The 13,640-nt window shown below is 40.9% G+C and overlaps 1 protein-coding gene across 1 annotated transcript in view; it reads left to right on the top strand.

The window, feature by feature from the left end:
- cdh13 (cadherin 13, H-cadherin (heart)) overlaps positions 1–9,267 on the top strand; it is a 289,553-nt gene extending 280,286 nt beyond the window's left edge. The window contains exons 14-15 of the mRNA XM_061822507.1: positions 494–712; positions 8,944–9,267. Coding sequence (XP_061678491.1) covers positions 494–712; positions 8,944–8,951 — 227 coding nt within the window. The 3' untranslated portion in view covers positions 8,952–9,267. The remainder of the gene's footprint in view (positions 1–493; positions 713–8,943) is intronic.
- Positions 9,268–13,640: the final 4,373 nt, after the last annotated feature.

Genomic DNA, 13,640 nt, shown 5'->3' with positions numbered 1-13,640 from the left:
GTTGCATGGCCGACAGCGCTGTCTTTGTGTTTTAGCGACAGAGCAGCGTTAAAACTTGCCCACAGGTAACTGACAGCTGCCAAAAAGAGGCACAAATACTGTAGTCAGTAATTCTGTGTGTATTTGCATGTGTGCATATTTGAACGTCTACTAAAAATATCTGAATTCAAAGGAATTGTATGCATGAATATGTACTATACGCACTGTACATTTATTTACAATACATGTGAAATCAGATCCACATTGCACACCTCATCTTTTGCAAACCCAATTCCAATGAATTTGGGATGTTGTATTAAACAAAATCAGAATAAAATTAATCGAATACTCTACAAAGACAACATATCAAATGTTAAAACTGATGAACTTTGTTTTTAGCAAATTATCACTAACTTAGCAAAATATACAGCTGTTTTGTGTATTCATGGAAACGGTTTTTTCAATGTTATTGTTTTGATTGAGATTTACTAACTCAGTCTCTGTTTTGCTCTAGCCACACACTCCCAAATCATGTTGCTGCACAGTCTGAAGACAGCCAATTATCAGTTGCCATTGCTCATCACTGATTCAGGGGTGCCTCCTTTGTCCAACAACTCAGAGGTCAAAGTTCAGGTCTGCGTCTGCAAGAAGAACAAGATGCTCTGCAGCTCAGCCCACTCACACCAAGCCAGCCTTCTCATCATGCTCGCAACGTTGATGCTTGCCCTACCTTGTAAGTACCACTAAGTAGTCAGTAGCACAGACAAAGAACCAGAGGGTAATTTTTCTCTTGGTGCTTTGAAAAATACTTTATAGTTACTTGACATAAAATTAAATGATTATACTGTAGCGCCGGAGAAAAGGAGTCGGAGGCGGAGTGTCGGACACAGGAACAAAACTTGTTTTATTGCTCGACATCGAAACACTACTCACATAACGGCGGGAACTCTGATAACCTTTACTCCGGAAGCGCAACAACAATAACAGGCCGTGCGGAACCCCGCACCCCAACTCGAGATCCCGCGGGTGAATTATGTAAACACCACAATAGATGATTATATACTGAATATCCTGTCAACAGCTATGCATCCGATTCACATGTGTTTCTGGAAAAAAAAAGTGTTAAATCAAGTTGGCTATAACTTATGTTTAAAACAACCTCAGCGTCATAACCTTCAGAATATAAATGTGTGGACTTTTTTTTAATCACTGCTCGTGCTACTGATGTACATATTTATGGCTCACATGAATCCTCAAGCCCCCCCCAAAAAAATCTTATTACTGCAGGAATCAATAAAAATCTCACGAGGCCATTAGCAACAGCATCAAAAATTCAGCCTCCTCCATTCACAAAATAGATGTCCAAAAGCCAATTTGATAAATAAACAAAAAAATAAAACTTCAACAACTTTAGGGGTCTGTACATTCTGTCTCTCTCGGGGCTTGTAGCTTTCAGGTTTTACTCCAGAATTGCGGAAAGCAAAGGGAATTGTGAAAGAAGCAAGTCTGAATGTGAACTGTTAAAAGCTAGTTCTCAGGAAAGCGGACACCACAACAAAAGTAGACTGCCCTAAGGAAGGTGGACCAGCAGTTCGCCTGTCATCATTGAGCAAAATCACAGCAATGCCTCTTTGAGCACTCTTTCCCATTTCTCCTCCTTCTTGTTGCATTGATCCTCAATCTGTCACACTGCCTACTTGTCTTCTAAACCAGCTTCATATGACTCAACTTAGAATTGTGTCCCTGGTAGGTTTCCTATCTCTTTATCATGATGATTTCGTTAAGAATCTAAAATACCCACAGTACAACATCACAGATTCTCATTTATTCATATGTGGACTGCAGCTTCGAGCAGTCCACCACCGATCCTTCACATGGTTTGGATCAAGGTGGCTATTGATGCAGATCAATATGTGTGCGTGTTTGTGTTTGTGTGTGCGTGAGTGTGTGTGTGCGTGCATGTGTGTGTGTGTGTGTGTGTGTGTGTGTAGAATCCAATAGTGACACTTTGGGTGGAGGGTTCCCAGTAGTGGAGTGCAAAAAAACAAGGTAGGTGGACTACAATGCAGATAATTAGGCAAGGGAGGCAGGGGTTTGGGGAGTTTCAATTAAAAAAAAAAGACATTAAAAACACAGTACTCCAGGAACAAAATCCCAAAACCAAGATGCAAATTAATAAGATAAACACTCATCACTCCAGACAAACGGCATCAGGACAATAAATAGAGACTCGATAGATAGAATGAGCAGGACTGATGAGAACAAGTGGAGACAAACACATAATAAGCAGACTGGGATCCAACAGGAATAAAAATGAATTCCACTTAAAATAATGCAAAAGTCAAAAACACAGATCAATACACAGTAGTAGATACAGTATGTAATGATGCAGTTAAAAATTCTCATGTCTTAGTATGATAAAGCATTACAATTCATTCACATTGTGGGGAAATGAAGAAGAATTTGAGGCCATATTCACAAAAACGGAGGTAAACTGCCAGAGGGTTGGATGGTGACCACTGGATTTGTGCTCCCAGAGCAATAGGGCACTGGAATAACAATCTGGGCCAGCTAGTTGCATCGTGTTCCGGTTTCTAATACGCCCTTCTCAGCCACCCAGTCTGAACAGAAAGGGGTACATAATTGAACATAATCAGCCACTGAGCAGGCACTGCAACCCTTAGCTGCCTAGGGGGAGAACTGGCATCATACTGCCAGAGAGGTTGGGGGATACTAGAAACAGGGGGGGGTGGACAAAGTATGCAGGCACCTAGAAACCTGAACTAGAGCAAACGTGTGGACAGACTTACACCCTTGGAAGTAAAGTGACAGGACGAAGAGATCTAACTAATGTGAAACAAAGTGACTGGATACAGGATACAGGACAGTGTGACTTGGAAATGGGTGAAGAACTAGGTGACAATCCAATAAGACCTTGACTTGGTCCAGCTCTGTTGACCACCACGCGGTGGTCCTGTAAAGATGCCCAAATGGGTAGCCAAGTAAAGATTAGTGGGCAACAAATACGCAGGATAACATGGGTCAGAATAATGTGTCAGAAACTGACAAAGGCTAGTGAAACCACTCTGGAGAAAACAAAATCCGAATCGGAGTGGCAAGAAGATTAGAATGGTTAAGGCCGTAACCTTCAAAACCTAAAGAATTGGAATCTATGTGTGGAGGAGGATATGATGTTGAAGGGTGAACAGAAAGCTAATCACGATAATGAACACTGGAGAGACGACAGTACACCAGACAGACGGGGGAAAAAACATGACTCCTCCCGGTTGAGGAGTTGCTAGGCCAGCATGTTCTGGGTGACTGTGAGGAGGATGACATAGTGTGCTTCCTTCTGGGTGCGGGCTGATCGACTGCCGTCAAGATTGAAGCTTTATGGGTTTTCAACATGGTGGTTTGAACCCCGGTCCTCAGAACCTTGTCTCTGTGAGGCTAATGCTGTAACCAGTCGCTTCACCATGCCGCTGGTGTAATTCCAATTCGCTTGAAGTCTACTTCCATCTTTGTCCCTCCTTTTTCTTTTTTTTTTTTTTTATAGCTTTTCAGATATAATTGCACATTGGCTAAAATGGCCTTAGTATTTGCTCTAATAACACCAATTGCTGCTTTGTCAGACCTGTTCCCTTTTGGACATAAAAGAAACAAATGCAACCATTTATTAGCCCTCATTGGAGGGAAATTGTGAAAATTTACAGGCCGTGTTTGAACTGAAAGTACCCAATTCAACTATTAAAAAAAAAAAAAAAATTAAGTATTGACTCCAGAGCAGTTAGTTTTATAACAGCATGAGCAAGCATGTCCGAGTCTACTTTTATGAAATGCTCTTATATGCGGTTGTCATGACAGTAGTTGCATTTCCAAAGTGTGCAAATTGATGACATTAGGTTGATCATTTGCCATTCCTTTTTTTACTCTCAAAGATAGCTGTATTCATTCAAATGTTAAAGTGATCTACAGTAGCATTCATTACGAATAACTTTGTGAATTGGCAAATCCTCTGACCATTAGCATGTCCGTGTCCTTTGATTTGGACAGTCCAGCAAGCTGATCTCATGCCGATGTTGTGTTACCCCTGGACTTGACCACCATAAATGTCTGTCCCTTTCCACAATGGCACATTTTGTCTTGAGCAACACGAGCTCCCGGTTTAACACAGAAGAGCTCTGTACATGAGCCCAGCAGGCACCAGGAGACACGACTTTTGCCAGAGCTCATCTCAGACAGCAGCACCGGGCCACAGATGTAGGTGAATGATCACTGCAGGGTTGAATATGAGAGGGGCACAGGATCCTGTTTCTATTCTCTTATCTCCAAGATGAACTCCGACCCTGACACAGAGAGAAGAGAGGAAGGAAAATGGAAAGAGCCAGAGGGAAGGGATCTGAAAAGCAGATGAATCTGTGATTATATTTTTTTTTTCTTCCTTTATGTTTCTAGAACATTTTAGTACCGTTTATCCATATGCATTACATCATGTCATACAAGTTCAAACATATATGGAGCAGTTGTGGGAATCTGAGAAAAAATGTGACAAGTGGTTAAAATGGTCAAAAGCGATGGTACGACTGGTTAGTGGGTTAGGCTCACAATTGTGTGGACCAGGGTTCAATTTCCGGCCTCAGCTGTGTAGAATTCGCATATTCTCCCCGTGCCTGCATTGGTTTTGTCCGGGCACTTGTGTTTCCTTCCACATCCCAAAAACATGCATTCATTGGAGACTGTAAATTGCCCTTAGGTGTGATTGTGATTCTGAATGGTTGTTTCTATGCGATTGCCTGGCAACCAGTTCAACCTCCTGCCCGATGACAGCCAGTATAGGCTCCAGCACTCCCGTGGCCCTTGTGAGGCTAAGCAGCTCAGGTAATGATGGATGGTTAAAAGCATATCTAAGAGATGCCCTCTGAAATGAGAGTTCTGTTCAAAAGTATCCAAAACTGATTTAAGTATTCTATTTAAAATTATGGGTCTTCATGTGCTTGTGTGGGTTTTCTCCAAATACTCGAACTTCCTCCAACTTTCAAAAACTTGATCTGTTCAACTGAAGACTCTAAGTTGACCATACATGTGAATGCGAGTGTAAATAGTATTGTAGTTGTTTTTATGTGCCCTACAATTGGCTGACAAGCACTTGAGAAATCCAAAGAACTTGTCTTATTTGTTATGATAATATTTTGGTTTTATACTCTCACATGATGCCTCGTAGTAAGGCAACAAAGCCGACTACACTGCCCCCTATCACTGCCCAAGGACTTATGTTCTTTGCATTCATGCGTTATCTCTCCTCAGCAGCTTTACAGGTGCTCCGAACACATTTTTCCAAGATGAACACGTTTAGCCGAAGTCATTGTGGAAGCATAGACAGTATAGCTGGACTTGGACATTTTTGCTAGTCATGCTTATGAAAGAATTTAACTGAAGAAATGAACTTTCACACATACACATACAAACACACAGAAACAGGAACACAGTCCCCTACACAGAATTCCCCTACATATGCTCGATTTAGGTCTCCAAGCTCAAACCTCAATCTTTCCCATGCAGGATTATGGGATGTTGCAGTAAATTGGTCTGGAGTTGTGTTGCACTGCGGGAAACTTGATTGCTATTACTTTTCATTGTCATTTCAGCAAGAGTTAGAAAATATTAAAATGGCAAAAGTAAAGCAAAGTGAGAGTGTGAGGGCATTGTAAAACCAAGCAATTTACCACACAGTACTCCAAAAACTCTAAAACAAGATGCCACTAATGTACCTTTCATCCCCCGGGGTATTTAATCCATGCTGTTTGTCTTCTCTGATCCTCCACTTCACTACAACAGCCATTTTCATTCCTGTACAGCTCTACACAAATCCCTTTTCCAGCTCAAGAGAGTATGTTTACTGGCTTATTTACTCCTGGAAAGATGCAGCTTTTTCCATTCTTTTCAATTTCTTTTGATGACACCTATGCGTGGTGTGTTTGTTGAAGAATTGTCTTTGCTCTCAGATCACACTATGAAGACTGTTTGATCCATGAGTTGAAACAAAAACAAAAAAAAAAAATATCACTGTGTTCTGGGCATACCCACACATCAAACGTGAATTTGTTGGAGTGTGAGAAAACGTGATCCACTAATGAACAAAATCCATGTGGCAGATGATACTATAATGTACAGTCACAGCAAAAGGGTATTTTCTTGAAGGTGAGAAAGCTTGTATCTTTGATCCCATGTTAAATGAAGAGCATTCAGTCATTCAATTTCATGTTGTAAAAAAAAAAAAAAAAATCTGAAAATTTGAATTTTGTATCAATTGACGCAAAAGTGGCCTCTGGCATCTTGGCATCATCTTCTTTTCCTTTCAGCAAGTCATCCTTTTCCATGTAATTTAATCGATCTCCCGCATGCTTTTTTCTTTATTGTAAATATTTGGGAGGTTGATTATGCTTAAGTAAATAGATGTCTGTTGTATTTTGGTGGATTGTGCGCATATATTACATGGATAGAAGCCCATGATATGCACAGTGTATTGAATAAAGTGTGTTCTATGGAGCACTTTATGTTGTATTAGCTGTAGATTAGTGTTTTTTGTCATTGTAAATGTATTGTTTCATATCTGTATTATGTATTATGGTCAGCAAAAATAGAAAGGACTTCTTCCCGTTTAGTGATAGGTAAGTGGATTGATTTAGTGCATAAGATTAATTTATTAACTTTTGAGGTTTTTTTTTTTCTTTTATGGAAGAAACTTCAGGCGGCACTGTAAAGCATTTACCTCAAAGTTCAGAGGTCCCGGTTTCAATCCCGGCCCCGCCTGTGTGGACTTTGCATGTTCTCCCAGAGCCTGCATGGGTTTTCTCCAGGCACTTCGGTTTCCTCTTCCATTCCAAAAACATGCATTAATTGGAGACTCAATTGCCCCGAGGTGTGACTGTGAGTGCAGCTGTTGTCTTTATGTGTCCTGCGATTGGCTGGCAACCATTGACAGCTTGGATAGGCTCCAGCACTCCCCGTGACCCTCGTGAGGATAAGCGGTTAAGAAAATGGATGGATGGATAATGAGATTGAAGATTCCGTGATGACTTGGGGTCCTCTAGATGAAAAATATCATCAGCAGATTGTTTTTTGTGTTCAGTCACTGTCACTGGGGAAGAGATACTTTTAATTAGCATTCTGACGTATAACAGTAGCTTTAAAGTGCGACTGTCATGAAATGGATGATTTTTGGTATGTTATTAAAAAAAAAACACTGCCAATATGGTCCCATGTGTTTTTTCACCACAAAACATGATTTTGACATATACAGCTTTTTGTAACTCCCGCCATGAAAATCCTCTCGAGGGATTTGTTTTCGAGAAGAAGAAGGAAGTGACATAAAGGACAGCGGCGCTCCCTAGTGGACTCGTTTGTTTCCATTAGTTTTACCTCCGAGAAGGAAACTCGTTGTTCCTTCGTGTTAGCCAAAATGCCGGCTCATTGAATTGCTGGACATTGCATGAACACTCGGGAGGCTGGATTTACCCTTCATAAGTTTGAAAGAGACCCTGTTCGTTGTGAAAAATGGATTGCTCGGGATGAGAGCTTCGTGGGTTCCAAATAACAGGTAGGTGTGTATACAGCTACTAAAAAAAATAATAGTTTGGGGCGGACCACGTAATCGGTCTCTCTCATAACGGAACAAAAGATCTGTGTATGAAATGTATTGATGTGCGCGTCGCCCAGCCAACAATGTCTCACTCAGCCTCGTCTCGATAACGTTCATTGCGTACTGGGGTGGCTGTGAACAACCCTCTAAAACAGCACGCCTCGGCTCAATTATATGCCACCACGGCACCGAAAATCAGCCACACCGGCTGAGGTGCCGCGTTCGACAGTCACAGCTTCTGCGAAGGCTCCGCGTCGGGCTTTGCGACGGGGGCGGCTCTGAAGAACCCAGCCGAGAATGCGTTACTCAGTATTGTGCGCGCATAAAGCGCCCGGCTCGACTGTGTTGCTCAGTATTGCAGTGTCTGTGAACACCCACCTAAAGCAGCATCGCTCGGCTCTGTCATAAGCCACACTGGCCGGCTGCGATGAGCCGCGATGGCTCATCTCCGCCGCCGAAGTGGATCGGACGGGGATGCGGTTTGGCTGTGATCGCATATCATCTGAATATGGCTTGAAACAATAGGGGAATATTGCCCTGAGGGCTCGAAACAATCGTGTAATATTGCCACGGTAACATCACTCAGTTGTGTGGTGTTGTCCTTTTCGAAAAGAGCTGCAGTGTCAGAAGGGGCGTCGGAAAAATCTGAATATCTCTGTTGTTCGGCTTCCATAGTAGCAGGCACTGCGCGTTTCCAACAGCGGAAGTGACGATGACGTCAAGCACAGAACACGCGACTAATATGGCGACCACTTGGACATCGAGGTACACTCAATTGCGCAAATTTGCGCATGGATGACGCACGATCCGCTCACATTTATTTTTTCGTATAGACATTGAAGTGAATATTGTTATGTATTTTTCATTTCAATATCTATTTTAGAATGTTTATAAGGATGGCAGTCCCACTTTAAGTTCGATGAATGTTTCATATATGATTGGGGAAAGTTTCTCACATTCCATTGTTTCTTTTTTATTCACACTGCAACTCAATTTTTCACATTTCAATGATATATATCCAAAGTTTTCTTTATCTGAATTATAGCCTTGTGTTCATTGCTCTCAGTCCTTTTGATTGAGGTGTCTGAGCTACTAGTTAGATGCTGACATGGCTGCAGAGGGGACTTTTACATTAAAGTCAGTTCTTATTGGCTGGAATTAGAGCCTCGCTTCTATCCTCACTGAATATTTAATGAAAATACACCGATACCCGCCACCTGTTATTTAGCTGATTCGCTACTGGCCTTGTTTTACTTTCTGTATCCTGTCCATGCATCACTTTCCTCCAAATCAATGTTTTACCTTCATGTCTTGTCTCTCACCAGGCCTGTAACATCTGCAAACTGGTCCAGTTTGAAATTCCGGAAAACAACAAATTATCTCCCGCATACAACGCTGGCTCAGAAATGGAAGGAGAAGTCTTCACGCCATGACAAATTAGACATGACAATGGACTCAATCCCCTCAAGCTCAATTGCTCTGTAAAAAAAAAACGAAAACGAAAAAAAAAATCACTTTTCTCGCAATACTTGGCTGCTTTTCTTCATCGCTGCTCTCCTTGACACACAACTCCTTCCCACATAATACACATCTTTACTCTGTCTAACTGCCTTTAGCATTCTGTTCTTGGTCCAGACTTACACTACCCTAAACACCATGGATTCTTTTAATCCTTGTTTTTTTTTTGGGGGGGGGGGGTTTGTTGATGGTTTCCACTATTTAACTTTTTTTTTGCAGTGTCCAAAACAGTGGGTGTGTCAGCCCATAAAATTAATCTCATTAGAACATGTCATGATTACTTTTGATAAAGATCATGAACAAAAATTGGAAGCTTTTAACCATTTTATCATTATTTTCAGTTTGCATACAATCAATTCTGCCATCGCTTGTCCCGGGATCAAGTGAGCTGATTTGATTTGATATTATTTGATTGCAGTTTGCATGGGACCCCATCATATAATCAATATTCTACTGAACAAATGTTCCATTACTGATGATTAATTGCTTTAAGTCAATACATTTCATTATTTTAATGCGCACAATGGGTTCAGCACACCTATGGCAAACATCTTTCTTAATTTTACCTACACTTTTGAACCCTCTGTGGCCATTAGAAATATTAACAAAGTATATGTAATTCCATCATTACAAAGATAAATATGTTCAAAGATGTTTAATTATATAAAATTGCATTGCACCATACTGAGGGGTTTTTCTTATTCGCCAGCATAAAAAAGGGAACTATACAAAAACCAAGTCCGACCATTTTAATATTAAATGAATGCCTGAATTGTAGGCTCAATGAAAACTGTAAATGATCTTTGCAGAAGTATATACCATATTCAGTCCACTCTTGGAGTGCATCTCATTCCGCTGTGGAGGTTTAGCAAATGAAGTCTCTACTGAGTGTGTATTTGGAACAAAATGCGAGAGAACAACACAGTTGCTATATGCGTTTGTGTGTGCCATTTGCATGTTCTCCCCGTGCTTGTGTGAGTTCTCTCTGCGTATTCCAGCGTTCTCCCACAGGCCAACAACAAATAGGTTAGGTTCATTGAAGCCTAAATTGTTTAAAGGTGTGAATGTGAGCGTAAATGGTATACTGTCCCGACATGTCAGCTCTCTGATTGAGAAGCAAACAGTCCAAGGCGTACCATACATCACTTCTCATCCTTAATCGGCTTTTCTGTGATATTGAATTATCGTAAATGGATTCACTGATCTACAGACGGACACTATAGTATCATTTTTAAAATGAACTTTGCTGTTGAAACCTTAACCAGACTTTTGCTCTCCTGAGTATTTCTCCTCCATTTTTCCCCGTCCTTCTACTTTATGGCAGAACACCCTCGCCCCAATATAACCAGCCTCCCTTTCCCTACGTCAACAAACACGGCAAAGGTTGAGACACTGTCCTGGCGGGCGTAGAGTTTTGGCGTTTTGATGTGTTCTTTTCTATTGTCGACAGAATGTGTTTGATCTCGTTTCCCTGTTTCAAGGAGAGAAGCTGCCCGTTTCTTTGTCTGCAGTGGTTGTGGTCTCTTAGGACAAGGTGGTAGCCAATAAGCCTTTAAAGTCAGAATCTCTGGAGTCGTTTCTTTGTTTTACATGTTTTAATGCATTAGTTGTCATGGAGTGGAAATCAGTATATCTTTATAGTAATGGTGTAAACCTTAAAAGCTACTGTTATATGAATATTTTATTTTTTACCATTGTAAAAATATGCAGTACTGATTACCTTATGTACATTAATTGGTTCCCCACACAGTAATGAAAAGAGGAATGTCCCTCCCCTCTCCAGTAAACTTGAGCACTATTTCTAATGCCATTAGTGTTGGTGTTGCCTTTTTTATTGTAACATCTTTGTTGGTGTTATAATTTTTCATTGTGATTAATTGCAAAAAGGGGTCTTTGAGTTTTCAATGCTCATGTGTTTACGTTCAAATTTTGATCGCCTGCTCTCTCTTCATCTGTTTAACTCCTAAGAATGATGTAAAAGAAGAAAATAAAGAATGTGTTTGTGGTGCGTAGTTTATATATACTCTCTTGCCTGCACTCATCAAATGAGAGGAAGGAGTGCGAGCTCGATTGGAACCTCAAAGAAAAAGAAGACATTTTGAATGAGTAATGTCTGTCTTTTTGCACTAATTTAATAAACCCGTTACTGAAAAATGGAACATGCTTCTTCTGTGCAATTTGATAAAACACAAAATTACACAATACCATCACAAATATCACTCACGAAATTGCATTTTGGCATTTGTGCAGCAAGGACAAGGTGAGTACCAGCAGGAGCAAAATGGTTACCATGTAGAACATAAAAATGTAAAAGGCATGAAGGCAAGATGACATTTCATGTGACTCACTTTGGCCTCAAAAGACGACCATCCATTTATTATTTTAATTTCACATCCTAATTATAACCGGCTTATCTATAGCTTTGCCAGCACTGAGGATTTTCTTCTGACAGCACCCCCAAACCCATGAGTTATTTCTGGAAATGCCAATAGCAACAATAATACCCAATATTAATGATACTAATATCCCCCATCGCCATCTCCCGCAGAGCCATTCACACTCATTAATTCCCTCCTAGATGATCATTTAGCGCCAATTAACAGAGGCTCCTTATCTGTAATGACCACTGAATTATCATTTTCACTCTCATTCAGCACAGCTTTAGCAAGGTTAAGTAACGCCCTCAACCTGTGTCAAATTGCGAGGGTGCCATTGGCGGATATTGCTAGCAATTTCCCCAACAGTATATTCAACAAGGCCGAAAGGCATCCTATCACCCCAATAATGCTGGATCACTAGCTATGACTCCCCATAAGCAAAAGCAGCCTTAAGTACTCCTTTTCGGGCGATAAGAAGCTCAATATATATACATGTTTATGTACAGAGCCAATGAAAGTGAATAGCAGTGTATGAGTCAACTACCTGTATGTAAATACATGCTTGAAGAAGTTTGGTGAGTGAATTTAATCAGTTTTCTGAAATTATTTTTTAAAAATGAAGATCCTCCAAAAGTAATGCAAATGAAACTAAAATAAAAATTGACGATATGGATGTTATCAGGTGCTGTTAAGAAGTTTTGAAGCACTGCTCCATCAAGTGTGACGGAAGAGCAAAATCGAAAGGCTGAATTTGGTCATGGTGTACTTTTTGATCAAATTTGCAGGGACAGAGGATCACGAGTTACAAAAGAAGCATAAGGAAGTTAATGATCACTCTCCTCTCTCTAGCAACAAATTAAACCATCTAAATACACCCAATGAATGCAGCAGTGTAATTTTTCAAAATCTCTCAAACTTCTTGCCAAACTTCAAATTGATACCACGTTGGATGACTGGACCGATCAACGACTACTGAGAAGATACAAGAGTAGTTCAGAAGTTAAAATGAATGTAACACAGAAGATCCAATTTAGTATAAAGTATCTTTTGACTATTTGCAAAAAAATATGACAGATAAAGTGGGAATTCTTCCCGTCAGGCATGTTCATTGTGTTTGAATGAATGATCAACAATGAGGATTTAAAAAAAAAAAAATCAGTCATCTACAGAGACTCACTTGACTATTTTGTTTTGCATTGTCTCCATGAAAACACTGCGGCAATTGTCCAACATGAACCCAAGTAAGGCATCCCAAGCAATAAATGCCAGAAAAAATGCAAAACTTTTATTATATGACATGTCATATATTCAACATAATTTGAAAAAGCGAGAGTATATTTCTTTGCTTTAGTTGACAGTAATGCACATTGCAAAAACACCTCTACCAATTCTTGTTCAAACGTAAATGGTGTGTGGATCTGCACTAAATTCTCTCATGCACACCTGACGTAAATTCATTCATTCATTCATTCATCCATCCATCCATCCATCCATCCATCCATCCATCCATCCATCCATCCATCTTCTACCACTTTTCCAGATCGGGTCACGGGGGCGGTAACATTAGCTGGGATACCCAGACTTCCCTTTTCCCAGCCACTTCATCCAGCTCTTTCGGAGGGATCCCGAGGCGTTCCCAGGCCAGTATGTCCTGGGTTATCCGTGGGGTCTTTTTCCAGTGGGACATGCCCGGAACACCACACCATGGAGGCGTCCGGGAGGCATCCGGATCAGATGCCCCAGCAATCTCATTTGGCTCCTCTCATGGAGGAACAGCGGCTCGACACTGAATCCCTTCTGGATTACTGAATTTCTCACCCTATCTCTAAGGGAGAGCCCAGACACCCTGCAGTGGAATCTGATTTCGGCCGCTTATATCTGGGATCTTGTTCTTTTCACGATCTACAGCTTGTGACCATAGGTGAGTGTAGGAACGTAGACCGACCAGTAAATTGAGAGCTACTCCTTTCGACTTAGCTCCCTCTTTACCGCAACGGAACGATACAAAGTCCGCATCACTGCAGATGCTGCACCGATCCTCTTGTTGATCTCCCGCTACATTATTCCCTCACTCGTGAACAAGACTTCAAGATATTTGAACTCCTCCACTTGTGGCACGATCTCAT

The sequence above is a fragment of the Syngnathoides biaculeatus genome, chromosome 6, assembly GCF_019802595.1.
Source record: "Syngnathoides biaculeatus isolate LvHL_M chromosome 6, ASM1980259v1, whole genome shotgun sequence".
Classification (NCBI taxonomy): domain Eukaryota; kingdom Metazoa; phylum Chordata; class Actinopteri; order Syngnathiformes; family Syngnathidae; genus Syngnathoides; species Syngnathoides biaculeatus.
Note: the sequence above shows the minus strand (reverse complement) of the source record. Positions and strands in the feature narration are given on the sequence as shown.